The 25,931-nt window shown below is 40.6% G+C and overlaps 1 protein-coding gene and 2 pseudogenes across 1 annotated transcript; 1 reads left to right on the forward strand and 2 right to left on the reverse strand.

Moving 5' to 3' along the window:
• Nucleotides 1-688: 688 nt before the first annotated feature.
• On the reverse strand, nucleotides 689-2,663 carry LOC146693612 (spastin pseudogene; annotated as a pseudogene).
• A 5,521-nt stretch (nucleotides 2,664-8,184) lies between these two features.
• On the reverse strand, nucleotides 8,185-10,159 carry LOC146693613 (spastin pseudogene; annotated as a pseudogene).
• Nucleotides 10,160-21,543: 11,384 nt separating this feature from the next.
• LOC146693614 (uncharacterized) lies at nucleotides 21,544-24,896 on the forward strand. Its single transcript, XM_085478626.1, has 2 exons — nucleotides 21,544-22,055; nucleotides 22,198-24,896. The coding sequence occupies exon 2, from the start codon at nucleotides 22,243-22,245 to the stop codon at nucleotides 23,026-23,028; it is 786 nt and encodes a 261-aa protein (XP_085334752.1). The 5' UTR covers nucleotides 21,544-22,055; nucleotides 22,198-22,242; the 3' UTR covers nucleotides 23,029-24,896.
• The last annotated feature ends 1,035 nt before the right edge of the window (nucleotides 24,897-25,931 follow it).

Genomic DNA, 25,931 nt, shown 5'->3' on the forward strand with positions numbered 1-25,931 from the left:
CTGGTGCGCAGTGGCTGTGGTGCTCACGGTCAGAGTTCAGTCACAAAGAGGGTAACAGAGATGAATTTAAAGTTAAGGTGATGGTGCTTAGATTCATTCACAGACTGAAACCTTCACACCAACTTTATCCTGTGTCTCTTAGTTTTAGACTAGTTGTTTAGTCTATTTTGATGTTTTAAACCATATCACAGGGTTTTTACTCCACCATTTACGGGGTTTTAACAAGCAAACAAAAGACAGATCGTGATGTTTGAAAATGTTTTGGAAATATTCTTTAAAGATTAGATGTAAAATACGCAGAGGATAAATTCAATTGGTTTATTAGTTTATTACATAAGTTGAAAAAAAGTTAAACAAGTAAATAAAGAAACAACATAAAAGAAAAGTAAACAAAACAAATCGGTAAATAAAGGAAAATGGTAATAAGAAGGGAAAAAAAAAGAAAAGAGAAAACCCCAACAATCCCCTCTGAGCAAGCACTAGGCGACAGTGGGGAAGAAAAACTGCCTTTAAACGGGCAGAAACTTCCGGCAGAACCAGGCTCACGAGGGGCAGTCAACTGCCGGGACTGGTTGGGGTGAAAAAAGATGAAGGAGAGAGGGAAGAAGTGTTAGGAGAGAAGGGGAGAGGAGAGGTGAAAATTAAGATGGAACAGAGGTGGAGGGAGACGAGGTGACGTCAGCAGTAGAAAAAATAGAAAAAGTAGAAAAAGCAGGAGTGTCCCTCCTCCAGAAGAAGCGGAAACGTTTTTTCTTCTTTTCCATGAGCTTTTCCACGACCACTTTTTTCTCTAGGATGAGGGTTCTCAACTGATCGGTTGTTTCTTCAACTTCCTTCTCAAGTTTCTGGCATCTTTGCTCCATTTCTTTTAATAGATTGCACTTGTCTGTATTTTGCTGTTGTTTTTCCTTGTGCATCTTTTCTAACTGCTCATTTCTTCTTGTGATTTCTTGAAGCTTACGCTGCAGGTCTTCATTTATTTTCTCTTGTTGCTGCTTTTGTGCAAGCATTTCAGCGTTTTCACACTTCAAGTTGTCTGAGTTCAACAACATCTCATTAATGACCTCTGAGTGTTTTTTCGCCATTTCATTGATCCTACGCTGCATCTTTGAACGTCGTTTTTCCAATACTTCTCCTTCCAGTTCAGGTGTTCTGTCCTTCATTGTATTAATTTGTTCAGTTGTAGATTTCTTCTCTCCAAGTCCTGGAGAATACGTTTTTTTTCTTTTTCCTGTTGCTCTTTCTCTTGAAGAAGCTCTTTATTTTTGCACTCTGTTTCATCCAGCCTGACTGGATTTGGATTTATTGAAGAAGGACCACCAAAATCTTTGTTCTATTTGGTGTACATGTTAAGAGTTGCTGGACTAACAGTTGGTTTGATTTGCTTCAGAGAATCCTCAAAGTCTTTCATCTTAATGTTGCGCACCTCAGCAGCAGCTATAACACGGACTTGTTCTGGTGCCAACTCTCTTATTGGGCCAAGTGCAGCATCTTTGGCTAATGCTGTCAAATCGCTCCCTGAATATCCTTCAGTCACTTTTGCAAGACAGGACAGTTCGTCTTGGCTCAGTGGACTCCCGTGCGTTCCCAAAAGATTTTTCAGCAGCGTAAATCTTGTCTTCTCATCGGGTAAGGTCACATATACTCTTTTTGCAAAGCGCCTTAATATTGCTTCATCGAGCTCCTGGGGCCTGTTCGTTGCTCCCATTACAAGTACTCTGTCATCCTTTCCTGACTGCAACCCGTCAAACTCAATGAGGAACTCAGTTTTTAAACGGCGAGAGGCGTCGTGCTCCCCCTCCCTCCTTTGACAGAGCAAGCCGTCCACTTCATCGATGAAGATTACTGAGGGCTGTCTCTCTCTTGCAACTGCAAAGAGTGCTCGTACGAGCTTCTCGCCTTCTCCCACATATTTGGAGGTCAAACTAGCAGCACTGATGTTGAAGAATGTTGCATTAGACTCTGCAGCAACTGCTTTGGCGAGCATGGTCTTCCCATTTCCTGGTGGGCCAAATAAAAGCAAGCCACGTGCAGGAGCTCTCAGACCAGTAAAGAGATCAGGTCTTAAGGCAGGAAGGATGACAATTTCTTGAAGTGCTTGCTTTGCCAGATCCTGCCCTGCGATGTCATCAAATGACACAGTCGCTCCACTGTATACAATTTCATTTGTAATTAAGCTGACCAGTTTACTGTCCACATTCTTTTTCATATCCCTCTTCGGGGGCTGTTTCACAGCTGCCGGTCTTCCATTCTGAGTTTTTCCCACCCGAGCGGTTTTCTTTGCATCAGTTATTCTTAATGGAGGTCTTACAGAAGTGGAGGGTCTGATGGTGGTGGAAACACCTGCGGGTTGACTTTTAGGAACTGACTTTGGCTTACTTGCAATTGTTTTGGTCGACATTTCTCTTGCGCGACTTCCCCCCTGTTCACAGTCATAACACGGTAAACTAGTCATAAACGAAAACGTTTAGGCTATTTATCGCATTTAAAGGTCTTTCTTTGGGACAACGTCACAGAACACAGAAACGTCACAGGGCTTTGGAGCGTGATGTTACAGAGGTTTACAAATACTTTCAAATATAGCTCTGGTCGAACGTTTGAAGGCTGCGAACAAACTGACTAAAACTTGCTGCTCCTGACCCCTATTTATAGAAAAACTTCAAAGGCTCAAAGGCATGTGCTTGTGACATCATCACATGTCCTTGTGACATCATCACATGTCCTTGTGACATCATCACTCTTCATGAATCAGATTGTCACATGACATTTTAGAATGGGGATGTTTTTTTTTAAACCGTTTTCAAATTTAACCCTCTGTGGTCCAGGGTATAATTGGCCGTTCTTGACTATTTTTGATTTTACCTCTATATTTCACCTTTAAAATATGTTTTTCTTGCCTTATTTGGCACCATTATTTTCAGCACAACCTCAAATATCTGAAATTTGAGTTATTGTTTTCATTTTGGTATACTATATTAGCACAGTTGATCTAAATTAATAACACAATAAATTGTGTGTGCATCTCCTGTTTTGTCATGGTTGTATGTCCCGGTTCGTGACAGGCTGCATGAGCTCATCTGGTGGGAGTGTAGTACTGTAGTATTTCAGGCATAAAAACGTGGTTTTCACAGACCTTGTCACAGGGTCTGAGTCTAAGATTCAAATTGTAAACACACAAACACTCAGGCTTGCTGCAAACCTTAGCTGATCCCCCGTGGGCTTAATTTACTGCCATTGTTTACGCACCATTGTAATTGCTTCTCTAGTTTGGCATTACACTTTAATTATGGAATGTAATTATATTTTGTCTATTTTTAGTTGTGGCATTGTGTTGTAATTAATGAAGGGCCTGCACACTCCAATATCAATTTACAATTTAAATTCTCCACAGCATGTTTAACTACATTATGTTGTGCCTTTCCAGAATCCCAGATTTACTTACACATCTCCCTTTATGATACATTAGTACTACATTTGACCTAAACCTTTTCCATCCTTTTTCCAAACTCTCATTCATTTTTTACCTGATAACCAAAAACTGTGATAGTGAAAGGCTGAAATATTTCTAGGGGTATGAGATTTCTGTGTGTTTTCTGTAGGTGAGCAGCTGCGAGAAGTTTGGCTACGGGGTGATGGTGACACAGGTGGCAGCAACTGCTCCGGGAGTTGTGGCTCTGCACAGTTCAGGTACTATTGCAGTTATTTGGACACAACAAACACTTGTCAGCTGTGATGCTTAAGGCTTATATTATAAGTTGTTGTTGTTGTTTTTGTGTTGTCGGTATAAAGGAGACTTAAGGCAGCTTAGGGAGAAATGTATTTGTCAAACCGTTTTTGTTTGGGTAAGAAAGAGTAAGAAGAGGCGTTCTTTTTTGATAAATGGATTCACATATCAGTTGTATACTGATACTAGGTTTATCCATATGCAAAAGGCTCCAGGAAATACCGTACTCTTGTCAAAAGAGGTCAAAAAATGAAGCTAGTGAACAAATATTTTAATCCTGCATTCTTTCTATTGGCTAGAAGGGGCGACTCAACTGGTTATGGGAAAAGAAGTCTGATTACTTATCAGCCCTTCGCTTATAACAGCACCGCTGCGTTCTGAAACCTATTCTCTCCTATGACTTTACCCACGCAAGAACAGTTCCCTGCTGTGTTGAGCAGCGCTGGCTGTGGAGCACTCATGTGTTCCATGATGTGACATATGTTTGTGCCATCGATAAAAAGGCAGACTGACAGAAAGAAGGATGACCTCAAAAAGTGATATAGTCCAGACAGAGCTTACAAATGATGGGCCATTTGCTAAACCTGCAGCACACACTGCTTTCTATGTGAAAGAACCATTCTGTGAGAAAAACTCTACTGCTCATTTGATCTATGACCTCTGAAAAACAGTTCATGATTTCCATTACTATTCAATTATATAAAAAAAGTACATTCCCTGGGTTATACAGCACTGATATGCAAAGCTTAATTGTATATCTGTAACTCTAGAACTGCAGTATTTATAGTTTTCTTAGTTTAATATTTCAATTTCATATTCTTCTTCTAAGTATAAAATCCCTTTTGTTATATTTGTCTCGTTAATTTAACTGAAATACACTGAAAATTGCTCACAAATTAAGGTTTATGTGTCAATACAAATGCAGGTTTTATTGCTGGGAGCTTCCCGTGATGCACTGACTATTTCTTCTTCCATGACACTAATGTTTTGTCTTTGCTTCATCATTTATGTACTGTACTGTATCCCCAGTTTTCCAGCGAGGGCTGCGTACATTTTGATTGCATTAACGTTTTTATCCAGCCTTTATGTGCAAGCTTGAGCTGCAAAATTCAAATGTAGTTACTGACAGGCCAAAGTGCAACAGGGAAGAGATTAAATGGGATCAAAGGGAGTGGCATTATAAATTCCTTCCTTCCTGAGATTCAAATCCTCCAATCAAAACGGTGCCAGCAATGCAAAGACAGATTTCTTTAAAAGATTGCACACAATAACAAAGTCAGTCGTTTATTTATTAAAGCACTGTTAATAATTTTAGTTGCTGCTATTTCAAATAAATGTTTGGTACAACAAATTTCTCCGTGTTCTGTCTCAGGCTTTATTCGGGCCCTGGTACTAGAGCTATGGTCTGTTCTTGAGTGCAGCAGTGACGACATCAGAGTGGTCCGTCCCAAACCAACTCCCATTGACCCCACAGATAGGAGTTGCATTAAGGTATTGTATGTATGTGCGTGCGTGTGTGTGTGAGAGAGAGGGAGAAGGAGAAACTTCCTGGAGCCCACAATGCCCCAATTTTTAGATATCTACATAATAGTACAGACACAGATCTCTTAGAAGTTTTGCTTTTCCATCATGTTTTTAGCTCACTGGTTACAAAGGTGTTTAAATTGATTAAAATTAAATTGATTCCAATTATTATTAACCCAGGACTCAGAATAGTGGTCCATGTGTTGCTGTGATACCAGCAGCCATGTAGAAAATTCACTTGTGAATATTCATATTTAAGAAACTGGCAATAGTGATTTTGTTAACAAGAAAGGCTTTTTGCTGATTGGTTTATGGGTGTCTGGGCAAATAAGCCTTACTTTCATAAGACTGCATTTTTAGTTATGTTTTTGGCAGAATTTCTCTCAGGAAAGCTTCAACAAGCTCCAGCGTGAGCCTGTCTGTGTGTGTCTGATGCTTGGCCTCTGACAGCAGCCAAGTCATCTCTCTCAGAGAGACTAGCCAAGTGAATACGGACAGCCAGTGATGTGTAAACTGTGTCCTGCCACAGGCGACTTTAAAGTCTGCCTTATCAGTGGGTTATACATATATGCTGAGGTCAAAGGAAAACTAAATATACACACACCAGCACTTTGGTGAATTAACTCGAGTCTTTGCTTTAATCTGTGCTAAGTACAGTAGGAGGTTTGGTAGTACATATGAAGATAAGTTCACACATGCACAGAAACATCAGAAGACACATGAAAGTATAGATATTTCTATTTTAGAAAAAAAAATCCATCGTATCTTGTTTTTTTCTTTACGTTTCTTTGAAGCTGTTTAATATAATCTAAGTTGTAGCTCGTTTGTGCAAGTGTCTCTCTTTTTTTCCTTTGATGCTTTTGATGATATGTTTTCCCTGTTCTACCAGACCCAGTGAAAAATGCAGGGAGCTTTCCTGTAGTTTAATATTCTTCAGGCTGCAATAGGTTTCTGCTCAACCACTCTGCTCAGAATATATGTCTTATTCAGTTTTGAGAGTGTGGTAAACCATGTTTTATCTTTGCAATCATAAATTCTTTTTACATTTTGTTTTGCTTTGAATACTACAGATATTATTTGTCATATTATCGGTAGTGTTTGTAGTTGAATAGTGTTATATTATTATTATGTGTTAGGATTTGATCAATCCATGACGTGCACAAATGCATTCACAATGGTCTTTAAAAGCAAATACATTTTTTCTCTCTAACAGCTGCTGTATTTACTTTCCTCTTCAGTCCTTCCTGTACTTGGTCAACCTCCTCTCCTCTTCCCAGTCGGTGTGGCAACTGCTGGGCCGACAGTCTTTGGCCAACAAAAGCGAATACACCCTGAGGGAGATGCCAACCTCCATACCTGTAAGTGTTTTTCTTCTTCTTCTTTTCCACACACTGCAGTTTTTTTTTGTCATCCATCTGAGGGCATGTTTGCACTTTTTATTTGGCCTCCAAACACCACCCACCCATTTGTTTTACTTCAAACGCATTCAAATAAACCCTCTCACACTGAGACTGATATACGTTCTCCACCTTACCCATTGTAAATTTCCACACAGTTTTCGTTTTGCACCCTATCCGGTGCATTCTTGTTCAAAGCCTCTCATTTTACTCCACAGGATTTGATTGACAGACTGATTGCCGTGAATTCGGATGGGAAGATTCATTCTCTCTTCCACTACGAAGAGAGTCACACATTCGGCCTAAGGTGGGATTCATTATTTTTTTCATATTACTTAACATCAGTGGGGAAGTAGACGATATCAGATTATCACCTGGTGACTGCACACACACTTCAGCCTCTGGCAATAGGAGACTGGCATGGTGACGTAATCGGCCTTAAAATGCGGCCTTTAAGGCTGCAGACCCTGAATTGGGATACAGCCTCTGAATCGCTGCATCTTGTAGCTGTGTCGTCTTAAATTGGTCATGTGATTTTGACGCGCCGGCGCGTCCGGCAACCCCAGAGGTTTAACTTAATATTTAAGTGTCTCTTGGTTTTAGACTAGTTGTTTAGTCTAATTTGATGTTTTAAACCAGAAAAGGAAGAAGAGGGCTTAGAATTACAGGTAAGAACCTCAGTGGTATGTGATAAACTGTAAATGTAAAGCTTACAGGTCAGTCCTCATGTTTTTAAATCAGATTTTGAGTCTGTACATGGCACATTATGCTTTTGCATGTTGTGAAATGTGCTGCAAAACAAACTGAGGTAAACTAACTGGTTTACTGTGATGGATTTAAAGTGTGTGTGACTGGTGCGCAGTGGCTGTGGTGCTCACGGTCAGAGTTCAGTCACAAAGAGGGTAACAGAGATGAATTTAAAGTTAAGGTGATGGTGCTTAGATTCATTCACAGACTGAAACCTTCACACCAACTTTATCCTGTGTCTCTTAGTTTTAGACTAGTTGTTTAGTCTATTTTGATGTTTTAAACCATATCACAGGGTTTTTACTCCACCATTTACGGGGTTTTAACAAGCAAACAAAAGACAGATCGTGATGTTTGAAAATGTTTTGGAAATATTCTTTAAAGATTAGATGTAAAATACGCAGAGGATAAATTCAATTGGTTTATTAGTTTATTACATAAGTTGAAAAAAAGTTAAACAAGTAAATAAAGAAACAACATAAAAGAAAAGTAAACAAAACAAATCGGTAAATAAAGGAAAATGGTAATAAGAAGGGAAAAAAAAAGAAAAGAGAAAACCCCAACAATCCCCTCTGAGCAAGCACTAGGCGACAGTGGGGAAGAAAAACTGCCTTTAAACGGGCAGAAACTTCCGGCAGAACCAGGCTCACGAGGGGCAGTCAACTGCCGGGACTGGTTGGGGTGAAAAAAGATGAAGGAGAGAGGGAAGAAGTGTTAGGAGAGAAGGGGAGAGGAGAGGTGAAAATTAAGATGGAACAGAGGTGGAGGGAGACGAGGTGACGTCAGCAGTAGAAAAAATAGAAAAAGTAGAAAAAGCAGGAGTGTCCCTCCTCCAGAAGAAGCGGAAACGTTTTTTCTTCTTTTCCATGAGCTTTTCCACGACCACTTTTTTCTCTAGGATGAGGGTTCTCAACTGATCGGTTGTTTCTTCAACTTCCTTCTCAAGTTTCTGGCATCTTTGCTCCATTTCTTTTAATAGATTGCACTTGTCTGTATTTTGCTGTTGTTTTTCCTTGTGCATCTTTTCTAACTGCTCATTTCTTCTTGTGATTTCTTGAAGCTTACGCTGCAGGTCTTCATTTATTTTCTCTTGTTGCTGCTTTTGTGCAAGCATTTCAGCGTTTTCACACTTCAAGTTGTCTGAGTTCAACAACATCTCATTAATGACCTCTGAGTGTTTTTTCGCCATTTCATTGATCCTACGCTGCATCTTTGAACGTCGTTTTTCCAATACTTCTCCTTCCAGTTCAGGTGTTCTGTCCTTCATTGTATTAATTTGTTCAGTTGTAGATTTCTTCTCTCCAAGTCCTGGAGAATACGTTTTTTTTCTTTTTCCTGTTGCTCTTTCTCTTGAAGAAGCTCTTTATTTTTGCACTCTGTTTCATCCAGCCTGACTGGATTTGGATTTATTGAAGAAGGACCACCAAAATCTTTGTTCTATTTGGTGTACATGTTAAGAGTTGCTGGACTAACAGTTGGTTTGATTTGCTTCAGAGAATCCTCAAAGTCTTTCATCTTAATGTTGCGCACCTCAGCAGCAGCTATAACACGGACTTGTTCTGGTGCCAACTCTCTTATTGGGCCAAGTGCAGCATCTTTGGCTAATGCTGTCAAATCGCTCCCTGAATATCCTTCAGTCACTTTTGCAAGACAGGACAGTTCGTCTTGGCTCAGTGGACTCCCGTGCGTTCCCAAAAGATTTTTCAGCAGCGTAAATCTTGTCTTCTCATCGGGTAAGGTCACATATACTCTTTTTGCAAAGCGCCTTAATATTGCTTCATCGAGCTCCTGGGGCCTGTTCGTTGCTCCCATTACAAGTACTCTGTCATCCTTTCCTGACTGCAACCCGTCAAACTCAATGAGGAACTCAGTTTTTAAACGGCGAGAGGCGTCGTGCTCCCCCTCCCTCCTTTGACAGAGCAAGCCGTCCACTTCATCGATGAAGATTACTGAGGGCTGTCTCTCTCTTGCAACTGCAAAGAGTGCTCGTACGAGCTTCTCGCCTTCTCCCACATATTTGGAGGTCAAACTAGCAGCACTGATGTTGAAGAATGTTGCATTAGACTCTGCAGCAACTGCTTTGGCGAGCATGGTCTTCCCATTTCCTGGTGGGCCAAATAAAAGCAAGCCACGTGCAGGAGCTCTCAGACCAGTAAAGAGATCAGGTCTTAAGGCAGGAAGGATGACAATTTCTTGAAGTGCTTGCTTTGCCAGATCCTGCCCTGCGATGTCATCAAATGACACAGTCGCTCCACTGTATACAATTTCATTTGTAATTAAGCTGACCAGTTTACTGTCCACATTCTTTTTCATATCCCTCTTCGGGGGCTGTTTCACAGCTGCCGGTCTTCCATTCTGAGTTTTTCCCACCCGAGCGGTTTTCTTTGCATCAGTTATTCTTAATGGAGGTCTTACAGAAGTGGAGGGTCTGATGGTGGTGGAAACACCTGCGGGTTGACTTTTAGGAACTGACTTTGGCTTACTTGCAATTGTTTTGGTCGACATTTCTCTTGCGCGACTTCCCCCCTGTTCACAGTCATAACACGGTAAACTAGTCATAAACGAAAACGTTTAGGCTATTTATCGCATTTAAAGGTCTTTCTTTGGGACAACGTCACAGAACACAGAAACGTCACAGGGCTTTGGAGCGTGATGTTACAGAGGTTTACAAATACTTTCAAATATAGCTCTGGTCGAACGTTTGAAGGCTGCGAACAAACTGACTAAAACTTGCTGCTCCTGACCCCTATTTATAGAAAAACTTCAAAGGCTCAAAGGCATGTGCTTGTGACATCATCACATGTCCTTGTGACATCATCACATGTCCTTGTGACATCATCACTCTTCATGAATCAGATTGTCACATGACATTTTAGAATGGGGATGTTTTTTTTTAAACCGTTTTCAAATTTAACCCTCTGTGGTCCAGGGTATAATTGGCCGTTCTTGACTATTTTTGATTTTACCTCTATATTTCACCTTTAAAATATGTTTTTCTTGCCTTATTTGGCACCATTATTTTCAGCACAACCTCAAATATCTGAAATTTGAGTTATTGTTTTCATTTTGGTATACTATATTAGCACAGTTGATCTAAATTAATAACACAATAAATTGTGTGTGCATCTCCTGTTTTGTCATGGTTGTATGTCCCGGTTCGTGACAGGCTGCATGAGCTCATCTGGTGGGAGTGTAGTACTGTAGTATTTCAGGCATAAAAACGTGGTTTTCACAGACCTTGTCACAGGGTCTGAGTCTAAGATTCAAATTGTAAACACACAAACACTCAGGCTTGCTGCAAACCTTAGCTGATCCCCCGTGGGCTTAATTTACTGCCATTGTTTACGCACCATTGTAATTGCTTCTCTAGTTTGGCATTACACTTTAATTATGGAATGTAATTATATTTTGTCTATTTTTAGTTGTGGCATTGTGTTGTAATTAATGAAGGGCCTGCACACTCCAATATCAATTTACAATTTAAATTCTCCACAGCATGTTTAACTACATTATGTTGTGCCTTTCCAGAATCCCAGATTTACTTACACATCTCCCTTTATGATACATTAGTACTACATTTGACCTAAACCTTTTCCATCCTTTTTCCAAACTCTCATTCATTTTTTACCTGATAACCAAAAACTGTGATAGTGAAAGGCTGAAATATTTCTAGGGGTATGAGATTTCTGTGTGTTTTCTGTAGGTGAGCAGCTGCGAGAAGTTTGGCTACGGGGTGATGGTGACACAGGTGGCAGCAACTGCTCCGGGAGTTGTGGCTCTGCACAGTTCAGGTACTATTGCAGTTATTTGGACACAACAAACACTTGTCAGCTGTGATGCTTAAGGCTTATATTATAAGTTGTTGTTGTTGTTTTTGTGTTGTCGGTATAAAGGAGACTTAAGGCAGCTTAGGGAGAAATGTATTTGTCAAACCGTTTTTGTTTGGGTAAGAAAGAGTAAGAAGAGGCGTTCTTTTTTGATAAATGGATTCACATATCAGTTGTATACTGATACTAGGTTTATCCATATGCAAAAGGCTCCAGGAAATACCGTACTCTTGTCAAAAGAGGTCAAAAAATGAAGCTAGTGAACAAATATTTTAATCCTGCATTCTTTCTATTGGCTAGAAGGGGCGACTCAACTGGTTATGGGAAAAGAAGTCTGATTACTTATCAGCCCTTCGCTTATAACAGCACCGCTGCGTTCTGAAACCTATTCTCTCCTATGACTTTACCCACGCAAGAACAGTTCCCTGCTGTGTTGAGCAGCGCTGGCTGTGGAGCACTCATGTGTTCCATGATGTGACATATGTTTGTGCCATCGATAAAAAGGCAGACTGACAGAAAGAAGGATGACCTCAAAAAGTGATATAGTCCAGACAGAGCTTACAAATGATGGGCCATTTGCTAAACCTGCAGCACACACTGCTTTCTATTAAATACTGCACGTGCAAAGTATGTATAATATGTGCTTGTCCAATAGATATGCTGTCTTAGCAGCTATTTACAATGTTACATAAGAAACAAATGTGGGATCCAACCACCATGCTACTAAAGAGACACTGTGCGTTTCCCCTCCAAAGCAAACCCTCCACTTCAGTGATGGAGTCATGCAATTATTCTACTGGGGTGAAGACAGTTTAATTACAGCATCACTGCAATAACAGTATCCATCCAAAAAAAAAAAAAACATCAAATAAAATTTTAATTATTTCTAAATAAGAAATTCGTGATAAAACAGTTTTCCAATTAACCACTACATAACAGTAGTGTCTAGTTCTTATTTGGTAGGAAATGTCCACCAGTGCTGTAACGTTTTCAAAAATAATAGTAAAAGAAAAAAAGCATTTTGATGAAAAACTAAACCAGCGTGACCTACTGTACAAGTTTGTTTAGGCTGCTTTTGCAGCAGTGCTCTTTATAAAGTCTCCAGGGTGTGATAGTAATAAATCATCTGTGAATGAAACCTTTTACACGTTTAAAATCACTTTGTCTGCCATAGGCAAGAAATCTGTTCCTATAAATACACCGTTTAATTATGTGTTCGCATTGCAACTGCTGCTCTGCCAGAAGTGTAGGTAGAGCAAAGTCAACCTATACATTATACATATCCTCATATTTGAACATTCAATATCAATATATTTTCCACATATTGTGAATATAACGCTGAGTCCTGCCTGACAGCACATTCCCATGAGTGTGCAGAGAGGGAGAAACACGCAAACACCGTGACGAGACAAGAGCACGGGCAGTGTGATGTTACTTCACCTCTAGATGGCACTATTGCACAACCTACAACCTTCTGCATCGTTTCACTGGAATGGATGACAAGTACAGTGCAAAAACAATAACAGGAACAAACTGAGTCCGATATGATATACATATTTATGCCAAAAAAAAATGCCCGTTTGATCTTGTGTTTCCATGTAGGAACAGGGAAAAATGTCTATATTGTGTTGTCTGGTTCACCTCGGCAGAGTTCTATGGCTTTGGCAGGAGGGTTGAGAGGAAACAGAAAGGGCCTTTACCGCCTGCACCTGGCATGTTTGTGATGAAGCAGCTGCCTCTACTCCTGCTGAGCCTCCTCCCTGTACCTCTGAACCCGAGTGAGCAGAGAGCACCGACGGTCATGCACACACACAGATACTGTACACTTCAACAGACACTGGAGATACAAATGATGGGCCATTTGCTAAACCTGCAGCACACACTGCTTTCTATGTGAAAGAACCATTCTGTGAGAAAAACTCTACTGCTCATTTGATCTATGACCTCTGAAAAACAGTTCATGATTTCCATTACTATTCAATTATAAAAAAAAAAAAGTACATTCCCTGGGTTATACAGCACTGATATGCAAAGCTTAATTGTATATCTGTAACTCTAGAACTGCAGTATTTATAGTTTTCTTAGTTTAATATTTCAATTTCATATTCTTCTTCTAAGTATAAAATCCCTTTTGTTATATTTGTCTCATTAATTTAACTGAAATACACTGAAAATTGCTCACAAATTAAGGTTTATGTGTCAATACAAATGCAGGTTTTATTGCTGGGAGCTTCCCGTGATGCACTGACTATTTCTTCTTCCATGACACTAATGTTTTGTCTTTGCTTCATCATTTATGTACTGTACTGTATCCCCAGTTTTCCAGCGAGGGCTGCGTACATTTTGATTGCATTAACGTTTTTATCCAGCCTTTATGTGCAAGCTTGAGCTGCAAAATTCAAATGTAGTTACTGACAGGCCAAAGTGCAACAGGGAAGAGATTAAATGGGATCAAAGGGAGTGGCATTATAAATTCCTTCCTTCCTGAGATTCAAATCCTCCAATCAAAACGGTGCCAGCAATGCAAAGACAGATTTCTTTAAAAGATTGGACACAATAACAAAGTCAGTCGTTTATTTATTAAAGCACTGTTAATAATTTTAGTTGCTGCTATTTCAAATAAATGTTTGGTACAACAAATTTCTCCGTGTTCTGTCTCAGGCTTTATTCGGGCCCTGGTACTAGAGCTATGGTCTGTTCTTGAGTGCAGCAGTGACGACATCAGAGTGGTCCGTCCCAAACCAACTCCCATTGACCCCACAGATAGGAGTTGCATTAAGGTATTGTATGTATGTGCGTGCGTGTGTGTGTGAGAGAGAGGGAGAAGGAGAAACTTCCTGGAGCCCACAATGCCCCAATTTTTAGATATCTACATAATAGTACAGACACAGATCTCTTAGAAGTTTTGCTTTTCCATCATGTTTTTAGCTCACTGGTTACAAAGGTGTTTAAATTGATTAAAATTAAATTGATTCCAATTATTATTAACCCAGGACTCAGAATAGTGGTCCATGTGTTGCTGTGATACCAGCAGCCATGTAGAAAATTCACTTGTGAATATTCATATTTAAGAAACTGGCAATAGTGATTTTGTTAACAAGAAAGGCTTTTTGCTGATTGGTTTATGGGTGTCTGGGCAAATAAGCCTTACTTTCATAAGACTGCATTTTTAGTTATGTTTTTGGCAGAATTTCTCTCAGGAAAGCTTCAACAAGCTCCAGCGTGAGCCTGTCTGTGTGTGTCTGATGCTTGGCCTCTGACAGCAGCCAAGTCATCTCTCTCAGAGAGACTAGCCAAGTGAATACGGACAGCCAGTGATGTGTAAACTGTGTCCTGCCACAGGCGACTTTAAAGTCTGCCTTATCAGTGGGTTATACATATATGCTGAGGTCAAAGGAAAACTAAATATACACACACCAGCACTTTGGTGAATTAACTCGAGTCTTTGCTTTAATCTGTGCTAAGTACAGTAGGAGGTTTGGTAGTACATATGAAGATAAGTTCACACATGCACAGAAACATCAGAAGACACATGAAAGTATAGATATTTCTATTTTAGAAAAAAAAATCCATCGTATCTTGTTTTTTTCTTTACGTTTCTTTGAAGCTGTTTAATATAATCTAAGTTGTAGCTCGTTTGTGCAAGTGTCTCTCTTTTTTTCCTTTGATGCTTTTGATGATATGTTTTCCCTGTTCTACCAGACCCAGTGAAAAATGCAGGGAGCTTTCCTGTAGTTTAATATTCTTCAGGCTGCAATAGGTTTCTGCTCAACCACTCTGCTCAGAATATATGTCTTATTCAGTTTTGAGAGTGTGGTAAACCATGTTTTACCTTTGCAATCATAAATTCTTTTTACATTTTGTTTTGCTTTGAATACTACAGATATTATTTGTCATATTATCGGTAGTGTTTGTAGTTGAATAGTGTTATATTATTATTATGTGTTAGGATTTGATCAATCCATGACGTGCACAAATGCATTCACAATGGTCTTTAAAAGCAAATACATTTTTTCTCTCTAACAGCTGCTGTATTTACTTTCCTCTTCAGTCCTTCCTGTACTTGGTCAACCTCCTCTCCTCTTCCCAGTCGGTGTGGCAACTGCTGGGCCGACAGTCTTTGGCCAACAAAAGCGAATACACCCTGAGGGAGATGCCAACCTCCATACCTGTAAGTGTTTTTCTTCTTCTTCTTTTCCACACACTGCAGGTTTTTTTTGTCATCCATCTGAGGGCATGTTTGCACTTTTTATTTGGCCTCCAAACACCACCCACCCATTTGTTTTACTTCAAACGCATTCAAATAAACCCTCTCACACTGAGACTGATATACGTTCTCCACCTTACCCATTGTAAATTTCCACACAGTTTTCGTTTTGCACCCTATCCGGTGCATTCTTGTTCAAAGCCTCTCATTTTACTCCACAGGATTTGATTGACAGACTGATTGCCGTGAATTCGGATGGGAAGATTCATTCTCTCTTCCACTACGAAGAGAGTCACACATTCGGCCTAAGGTGGGATTCATTTTTTTTTTCATATTACTTAACATCAGTGGGGAAGTAGACGATATCAGATTATCACCTGGTGACTGCACACACACTTCAGCCTCTGGCAATAGGAGACTGGCATGGTGACGTAATCGGCCTTAAAATGCGGCCTTTAAGGCTGCAGACCCTGAATTGGGATACAGCCTCTGAATCGCTGCATCTTGTAGCTGTGTCGTCTTAAATTGGTCATGTGATTTTGACGCGCCGGCGCGTCCGGCAACCCCAGAGGTTTAACTTAATATTTAAGTGTCTCTTGGTTTTAGACTAGTTGTTTAGTCTAATTTGATGTTTTAAACCAGAAAAGGAAGAAGAGGGCTTAGAATTACAGGTAAGAACCTCAGTGGTATGTGATAAACTGTAAATGTAAAGCTTACAGGTCAGTCCTCATGTTTTTAAATCAGATTTTGAGTCTGTACATGGCACATTATGCTTTTGCATGTTGTGAAATGTGCTGCAAAACAAACTGAGGTAAACTAACTGGTTTACTGTGATGGATTTAAAGTGTGTGTGACTGGTGCGCAGTGGCTGTGGTGCTCACGGTCAGAGTTCAGTCACAAAGAGGGTAACAGAGATGAATTTAAAGTTAAGGTGATGGTGCTTAGATTCATTCACAGACTGAAACCTTCACACCAACTTTATCCTGTGTCTCTTAGTTTTAGACTAGTTGTTTAGTCTATTTTGATGTTTTAAACCATATCACAGGGTTTTTACTCCACCATTTACGGGGTTTTAACAAGCAAACAAAAGACAGATCGTGATGTTTGAAAATGTTTTGGAAATATTCTTTAAAGATTAGATGTAAAATACGCAGAGGATAAATTCAATTGGTTTATTAGTTTATTACATAAGTTGAAAAAAAGTTAAACAAGTAAATAAAGAAACAACATAAAAGAAAAGTAAACAAAACAAATCGGTAAATAAAGGAAAATGGTAATAAGAAGGGAAAAAAAAAGAAAAGAGAAAACCCCAACAATCCCCTCTGAGCAAGCACTAGGCGACAGTGGGGAAGAAAAACTGCCTTTAAACGGGCAGAAACTTCCGGCAGAACCAGGCTCACGAGGGGCAGTCAACTGCCGGGACTGGTTGGGGTGAAAAAAGATGAAGGAGAGAGGGAAGAAGTGTTAGGAGAGAAGGGGAGAGGAGAGGTGAAAATTAAGATGGAACAGAGGTGGAGGGAGACGAGGTGACGTCAGCAGTAGAAAAAATAGAAAAAGTAGAAAAAGCAGGAGTGTCCCTCCTCCAGAAGAAGCGGAAACGTTTTTTCTTCTTTTCCATGAGCTTTTCCACGACCACTTTTTTCTCTAGGATGAGGGTTCTCAACTGATCGGTTGTTTCTTCAACTTCCTTCTCAAGTTTCTGGCATCTTTGCTCCATTTCTTTTAATAGATTGCACTTGTCTGTATTTTGCTGTTGTTTTTCCTTGTGCATCTTTTCTAACTGCTCATTTCTTCTTGTGATTTCTTGAAGCTTACGCTGCAGGTCTTCATTTATTTTCTCTTGTTGCTGCTTTTGTGCAAGCATTTCAGCGTTTTCACACTTCAAGTTGTCTGAGTCCTGGAGAATACGTTTTTTTTCTTCTTCCTGTTGCTCTTTCTCTTGAAGAAGCTCTTTTTTTTTGCACTCTGTTTCATCCAGCCTGACTTTCAGCACTTCGTATTTTTTCTTTATGCCTTTGAGTTGGTCCTGCATTTGTGTGACCCCTTCCTTTTTCTGTCCGAGGATTTGTGCAGTTTGTTCCATAGCTTCATCAAGCGTTCCTTGGAGCGCCTGATTCTTTTGCTCCATGTTTTGGAGATCCCTTTGCATCTCCCCAATAGTAGCATTCGCGCGTTGAAGCTGGGCAGACGTTTCTTTTAATTCAGCACTCTTTGTCTTGTTTTCCTTCATCAGGAACAAAATCTTCTGTCGTGCTTCACCAAACTTTCCTTCCCAGGCCTCACTAATAATTTTTGTGTAAGGCTGGCGTTGCTGTTGTTTTTCCAGCTCTTGATTTCGTGCTTCCAATTGTCTGCACTTCTCCTCCAGTTGAAGCTTCTCTTCTTCAATTTGTTTAATTTTTGCATGTAGGTCGGAGTTTTCCTGTAATGTCCTTTGGACTGATGAGGCACCAATGGATCGTGTCATATCAGGCTTCCCTCTTGAAGTGAGTGGCTGGCCAGACCTCGAAGGAGAGGCAGCAAGATTGTTTATTCTTTGTTGGCATTTTCGTGGATACATTTTTAATCCTGTGCACAGTGACTCTGAAGAGGTTTACAAATACTTTCAAATATAGCTCTGGTCGAACGTTTGAAGGCTGCGAACAAACTGACTAAAACTTGCTGCTCCTGACCCCTATTTATAGAAAAGGCTCAAAGGCATGTGCTTGTGACATCATCACATGTCCTTGTGACATCATCACATGTCCTTGTGACATCATCACTCTTCATGAATCAGATTGTCACATGACATTTTAGAATGCGCCCCCTGCCGCCATCACAGTAGGCCAGACAAAGGATACAGCTTCAGCTATGGTGGTACGTGTGTAGTCGGTTGCAATGTTAGATCTCACGATCGTGAAGGCAAGAAACTGGATTAATCTTTTAATCGTTTTCCATCCTGGCGGCAACGTGAGGGATCCCATGTATCCGATATCACCAAACAAAGACGCCAGGCATGGATTGCAGCGGTGAGACGAGCGGATATCGAGTTCCGTGCAATCCCCAGCTTTTTGTTGGTTTGCTCGCGGCATTTTCTCTCCGGTGAGTTCTAAAGTAATTCATATCACTATCCGATTGTTGAGTCTGACGTCACTAGCCGTGTCTGGGCCTAAACTCTGCTGCAGGTCCATATATCAAATGATCACTGTGGCATTACTGAGAGTTAAAACACTGTCTTAAGTCTTTCATCTTTAATAAAATTATCAGCGTTCTGCTCTACCAGGTGTAACAACTGAGTTAAACATCCAGGCATCCATGACAATGGAATTTATGACATATGAGTTAGAAGTTAGCAGCAAGTTAGCTCGCTAGCTTCTATCTAAATACAATATAGCATGTCCTGACTGCGGGGTTTTGGAAACAAATTAAAACGTACAGCTTTCTTATCACTTCCAACATAAATGAAGACAGAAAACTAAACAGCAGTGACAGTGGCTGCAAATTTTACCAGGGTTTTAGTCAAATGCCCCCCTGTGATTTTACCTGCACCCTGCGATTTGATTTTTAGTTATTTTAACAGCAAACTGAAGAAAAGCCTTGACTCCGTTGCTCCACTCACCACCAAAAAGATTAACGTAAAACATGCATCACCCTGGAGAAACGAAGAAGTCAAAAAACTCAAAAGAAATTGCAGGGCAGCAGAAAGGAGATGGAGGAAAAATAAAAATAATATCAACCATCAAATATTTTCCGAGCAATTTAAAATGTACAATAATACATTAAGGAAGTCAAGAAATTCATACTTCGCCAAAATAATCAGTATTAACAAAAATAATCCCAAGGTCCTCTTTTCCACCATAGATCATTTATTTAACCCTGATTTTAACAGCTCCCAAAGAACCCCCACAGACTCGCTCTGTGAGCAGTTTGCAGACCACTTCAGGGGAAAGATCAGCGCCATCAGATCTGATATTTTATCTAATCGCGATATGATTGTAAACACATCTGAGGGCTCGATTGTACCTGAGGAGACACTGGACAGCTTTGTCCTGGTTAATGCTGAGAACTTTCAGAAGGTTTTCTCCACAGTGAGACCCACCACATGTCTTTTAGATCCAATCCCCTCTTCACTCTTTAAAACACTTTATGGATTTTTTGAGGCTGAGCTTTTATACATGATGAATTGCTCTCTTCAGTTGGGTGTCTTCCCTGCTGCCTTTAAAACGGCGGTGGTGAGGCCCCTTCTGAAGAAGAGCAATTTGGATTGTAATGATTTTAATAACTACAGACCTGTATCCAACTTACCATTTTTAAGTAAAGTCTTAGAAAAACTTGTTTTTACTCAGATTACTGATTTTCTCAATGATAGACAGATCCTGGAGATATTCCAGTCTGGATTTAGGGTGAACCACAGCACAGAGACGGCTCTCCTAAAGGTTTTAAATGATCTTAGATGTAACTGGGACGCCCAAAAGCTCTCAGTCCTGGTGCTGCTGGATCTAAGCGCAGCCTTTGATACAGTAGACCACGCTATTCTTTTAAACAGACTAAAACACATGGTGGGCCTCTCTGGTGCTGTACACAACTGGTTCACTTCCTATCTCTCTGACAGATCTTTTATGGTGAGTATGGATACATGCTCCTCTAAGATCCATAAAATGACATGTGGTGTGCCTCAAGGGTCGGTTCTAGGCCCTGTACTTTTTAATTTGTATATGTTGCCTCTCGGCAGTGTCATCAGGAGGCATGGAGTGAACTTCCACAGTTACGCTGATGACACGCAGCTGTACATCTCCGTGTCTCCTGATGACACCAGACCAATGGATGCCCTTTTTAACTGTATCTTGGATATAAGATCTTGGATGGCAGAAAACTTTTTACAGCTTAACCAGGACAAAACTGAAGTTTTAATTGTCGGTCCTGAAGCTCAGAGAGAGAAACTCTTGTCTAAATTAGAGGCATTTTCACTATGTCCTTCGCTACAAGTGAAAAACCTGGGTGTTATTTTTGACTCTGAGCTTGGTTTTATCCCACATGTTAAACATGTAACCAAAATTGGATTTTATCATCTAAAAAATATAGCCAGAGTCCGCCCTATTCTCTCTCGGGCCAACACGGAGATGCTGATGCATGCTTTTATTGCCAGTCGCATTGATTACTGTAATGCCCTGCTCTCTGGTCTTCCTAAGAAGAATATTTCAACTTTACAACTCTTGCAAAACTCGGCAGCTCGTGTGCTGACGAAGACCAGAGGGCGGGCCCACATTACACCGGTTTTAGAATCGCTGCATTGGCTCCCCGTGTGTTTCAGGATCGATTTTAAAGTTCTTTTATTGGTTTTTAAATGTCTTAATGGTCTTGGGCCTTCTTATCTCTCAGATCTGCTTTTACCATACGAACCCTCGCGGACCCTGAGGTCCTCTGGTACTGGCCTTTTGATTGTCCCTAAAGTCAGGACACATACTCACGGAGAGGCAGCTTTTCAGTGGTATGGTCCTCGTCTGTGGAACAGCCTGCCGGAGGAGCTCAGGGCCGCAGAGAACGTACATGTTTTTAAGAACAGGCTCAAGACCCACCTTTTTAATTTAGCTTTTACTTAGCGTTTATTTATTTTTTATGCTTATTTATTCTATCCTGTTATTCTATTATTAATTTAGGATTTACCTAATATTTTTTGATTTTATTCTTATTCATTTTTTAATCTTCTTACTCTATTTATATTTATATTTATATTGTATCCTGTTCTTATTTATTTTATCATTTTACCCTGTATATATCGTATTGCGTCATATCTCCAGTGTTTCCTCGGAGGGCGCTCTCTGCACCGGGGCTGTTATTGACCGTGGCTGCTGGTCTCTGGGGTCCTCTCAGCCTGGTTGGGGGGCTCCTTGGCCTCCCTCCGGCTGTGTGCCCAGCCCGGAGGCTGCGGTCTGTGACCGGCTCCCGGTGCAGACGGCTCTCTGTTATAATGTTTCCTCACTTGGCTCATGCGAGCCCAGCCCAATTTTTACTCTTTAAGTGTGCGCGTGTGTGTATGTGTGTGTGTGGGTGGGGGTGGGGGGATATATGTGTATTGAGAGTGTGGGGAGTGAGTTGGAGGGTGGGGTGGGCTGCTTTTAACTATGTAAAGCACTTTGTGCTACATTTTTTCTGTATGAAAAGTGCTTTATAAATAAAGCTTGATTGATTGATTTGTAGGGTTACTGAAGTTGGGCTAGCTGGTATATAATGATGTGCTACGTGACCGCTAGTAACACAGCTATGTTAGCACAATATAAACACGCTAACTTTTTTTCCACTCGATAAAAGTTAACGTGAGTGTTCTCGGTGGTCAGGAACAAATGTAATCGCATGGCAGGATGCTGTAAAAGGACCAAACCAAAAGGCTTTTAGTGGGTTTTTTTTTCAATGCGCTGCGGTCATAGATAATGAGATAAAACATGCTAATGTGTGATGCTGCAGAACCACGTCATGTCGACTGAGTAGCTTTTGATTTGGCATTATTGCAGGCAAACCAGCATATGAAATGGATGTAACAAATCCAGACTGGGCACCAACACTGCACATGGGGCACGACGACAAACCTGTGTCAGACTCGGACCGGCACGCAAGGCGTATGCAACGGAAGCGAAAAAGAGCACCCATTGCAGGTAAACACCCCCCTCTGAAAACATACTAAATTGCTCTTATGGTACACTAATCCGCACATAACTTAAAGATGAATCACACACCTGTCATTGGAATATTGGTGTACATTAACCTTAAGTCTATGCACTATTTTTTATCTTACAGGCTTGATGATCGATGAAGGTCTGACAGAAGAACAACAACCATGTCATGGAGGCAGTGGACAGCAGTTGTGTTGGACAAGTGGAGGTTGACGTACCAGCTGCAAATGTGGACAGTGGTGATGGGAGTGACAGCGTCACGGAAGCTGAAGGGCAGACGAAGGACTGTGTGTGCAGTCAACAGGGCAGAGCAGAAATAAACCGGCTGTTGGAGGAGAACAGACTGCTTCGAGCACAGTTGCAAAAGACAGAGCTGAATGAAACTTTCTTAAAGGACGATACCGAAAAAGTAAGATATTACACTGGACTATATTGTTATGCTGTCTTAATGTCCCTCTTCAACACTGTCAAAGATTTCCTGCCAATACCGAAGAAACTGACAGGTTTCCAAATGCTCTTACTCACACTAATGCGTCTGAGACTTGATCTTCCAGTCCAGCATCTTTGTCATCTATTCCATGTGTCGCACAAAACACTGTCTTCTGTCTTCACCGATACCATTGATGTTTTGTATGCCCACTTAGGAGCACTGGTGCACTGGCCTGAGAGGCACTGTCTGCAGGCGACAATGCCTCCACAGTTTACTGAAACTTTTGGAAAACGAGTAGCAATCATTGTTGACTGTTTTGAGATTCGAACAGAAAGACCATCTAATTTAAAGGCACGCGCACAAACATACTCTCATTACAAGGGTACACAGACCATAAAATACCTCATCGGGATTACACCCCATGGAGCTATTTCTTTCATTTCCAGGGGATGGGGGGTCGTGCATAGAGCAGGGCGATATGGCCAAAAATATTTATCACGATATATATTTGAAAATTTGCGATAACGATATAACCGACGATATAATTGATGCGAGACAAAATACAACTCCACAACATTACTAGCGCAAAAAGACAACCTTCCATTTATTTTCACTTAAACAAGAAGCTGGTTTTTATGTACATTAAAGCTTTATAAAAATGTAACAGTGCAAATGCAAATTCCTTGCTGAAAGTTTAACCAAAAGGCATTTCCAGTAGAAATGGGCTGACATATCCTGAGCATAACCATGTATAATATCCACTGAAGTTAAAAAGAGGTGCTTTGCAACATTAAACTGCAGTGTGCAGTACGCATTTTTCGGACCATAAGGTGCACGGGATTATAAGGCACATTAAGCGAAACAAAGCAGTCAGATAAATCAAACTTTATTAAACTCATTCTTCTTGCTTCCTCCACTTCTGTACCATTGATTCATTAATGTTGAATTCTCTGGCAGCTGCTCTATTCCCATGTTGTTGCAGTATATTAATGACTAACCTGGTATTGTGGATAGATTATCTCAGTTGTTCTCCTGACTGAAGTTTGGTCCGTTTACAGCATCCTGCCATGCGATTGCATTTGTCTCTAACCATGAAGAACCTTCACGTTAACTTTTATAAGTGGAAAAGTGTTAGTGTTCGTCCTCCAGCTTCACTGTTTATGTTATGCTAACATAGCTGTGTCGCTAGCGATCACGTAGCACATCATTATATACCAGCTAGCCCAACTTCAGTAACCCTACAAACGTCACTGCTGTTTAGTTTCCTGTCTTCATTTATGTTGGAAGTGATAGCAGAGCTGTACGTTTGATTTTTTTCAGAAATCTCTCAGTCAGAACATGCTATATCATGCTTAGGTAACTAGCGAAACTAGCGAGCTAACTTCCGCTAGCTTCCTGCTAACTTCTAACTCCATTAAATGTAATAACTTTTTGTTTTCATGGAAGTTAAACTTTATAGTTACACCTGGTAAAGCAGCAATGCTGATCGTTTTACTAAAGATGAAAGAATTTAGACAGTTTTTAACTCTCAGTGATGCTGCAGTGTTGTTTGACCTGAAGCATACGGAGTTTAGGACCCAGATTACTCCCAGATTTAAGAGCATCTTAGTCCGACAAATACGACAATAACGACGACCGCTTGCATGTTCTGCAAAAAAATGTGCTTTGTCGTGTATCTGACAGACAAACACCAAACCAGTTCCACATCACGGAAGTTGCACCATTTTTACAAACCAATTCTGGTTCATCTGTTTCACTCAACAATCGGCCATGTGCGTATGAAAACAAAGGCACTGCGCATGCGCGTTTTACTCCCATTCTATCGCGATATTTCATTTTCCTATCGTTGCCTAACATTATACCGGTATTACCGTGAATGGTATAATATGGCCCAGCCCTAGTCGTGCATCAGATAAACACATCATAGAGAGATGTGGCATTCTTCAAAAGCTGTTACCAGGGGACGTAGTATTGGCTGACAGAGGCTTTGACATCAGAGATGCTGTAGGAATGATGTGTGCGGAGGTCAAGATTCCAGCTTTCACAAAAGGCTACTGTCAACTTGATGCAAGGGACGTTGAACAAACGAGAGCAATTGCCCACCTGAGAATTCATGTTGAGCGAGTAATAGGTAGTTTGCGCAACAAGTTCAAAATGTTACACACAGTCTGATTACTCTTATCATGTGAGGCTGAAGACACAACACTTCTTGATAAGATCGTTAAGGTTTGCTGTGTTTTTGTTAATATGTGCCCCAGTGTTGTTGTCAAACCAGGGCCAAATGACACTTGCTCCTGTTGAGTATTCTTAAAGCTGTTCTTTTGGATGTACTGTACATTGTAAATAGTTGTACTTTGTGTGAAGTTGTTTTAATAAAACAAAAAAGAATAGTATATTTGTTTGTTTTTCTTTATTATAGATCTATTCACATGTACACAGCAATCACATAAAAATGAAATGCAAACTATTTACATCGCACCACACAGCTGTCATCAATCTTTAACCACAACATGAAACATTACAGGCTATTTAGAGCAGCACGTTGTTTCGAGAAGTATTTCCCAACAAGTTCAGGAAGGCACATTTTACGAAAGAAGTCTTGTGCTTTCTTTAAGCGCGGTTTCCAGAAATCCACAGCAGGGAAGACGCGAGTCACAGCAAGGTCTCTCTGTGTCCACACAACGAGGCCACAGTGGCTGGCGCCCGTAACAAAGACTCAGCGTCTCTGTTGTGTAAACACGCCAGTGATTGGGGTAATGTGGGTGACTGTGTAGTGTAGTTGGTGTAATAGTTTTCGACTCCACACAGTCACTGCTTTGCTGTGCTTCTGCAGCGTATCCAGTAATGGTGACAAATCCTCCAGCGTTGCAATAGGAAGCTGCTCTTAAGCGCAGAAAGAATTGTTTCCAGGGATTTCTATTTGTATCCAGCTTGGCGTGCAGGATCCTTTGTGTAATCTATGCTTACATATGTATTTTACACACAGACAATGTGAAAAATACAACACATTGCTATGGATTGATGCTGAAAGTGCTAATTGCACTAAAAAATTTAGCTGAAAAAAATAACACCAACTAAATAGATAAGCATGTCTGTTAACAAAAACCCCCAAACGCTTTACCCAACTGGGGTTTTTCAACTACCTCACTGACAGAATGAGCCCAGGTATTGCCAGTGCCACTGATGGAAATGAGCCACAGCAGCTCTTCAGCACCTACAAATGAGACCTGCCCACACCAACAAGCAAGAAGGGAGACCAGGTGGCGAGCATCGCCACACTTTCCAATCCAATAAACTACCATTGCAGTTAGTAGTAAGTGGTTGATTAGTGCAGCAACAACAAAAACACACTGAATGTCATTTTAAAATACACAAAATGTTTTATTTTACATTCTATCGAAGTTCCTGCTGGAAAGTGCTGTACTGTA

Source organism: Copadichromis virginalis, linkage group LG14, assembly GCF_057382275.1.
Source record: "Copadichromis virginalis isolate Kocher_CV1m ecotype Utaka linkage group LG14, C_Virginalis_male_GT1.1, whole genome shotgun sequence".
Taxonomy (NCBI): Eukaryota; Metazoa; Chordata; class Actinopteri; order Cichliformes; family Cichlidae; genus Copadichromis; species Copadichromis virginalis.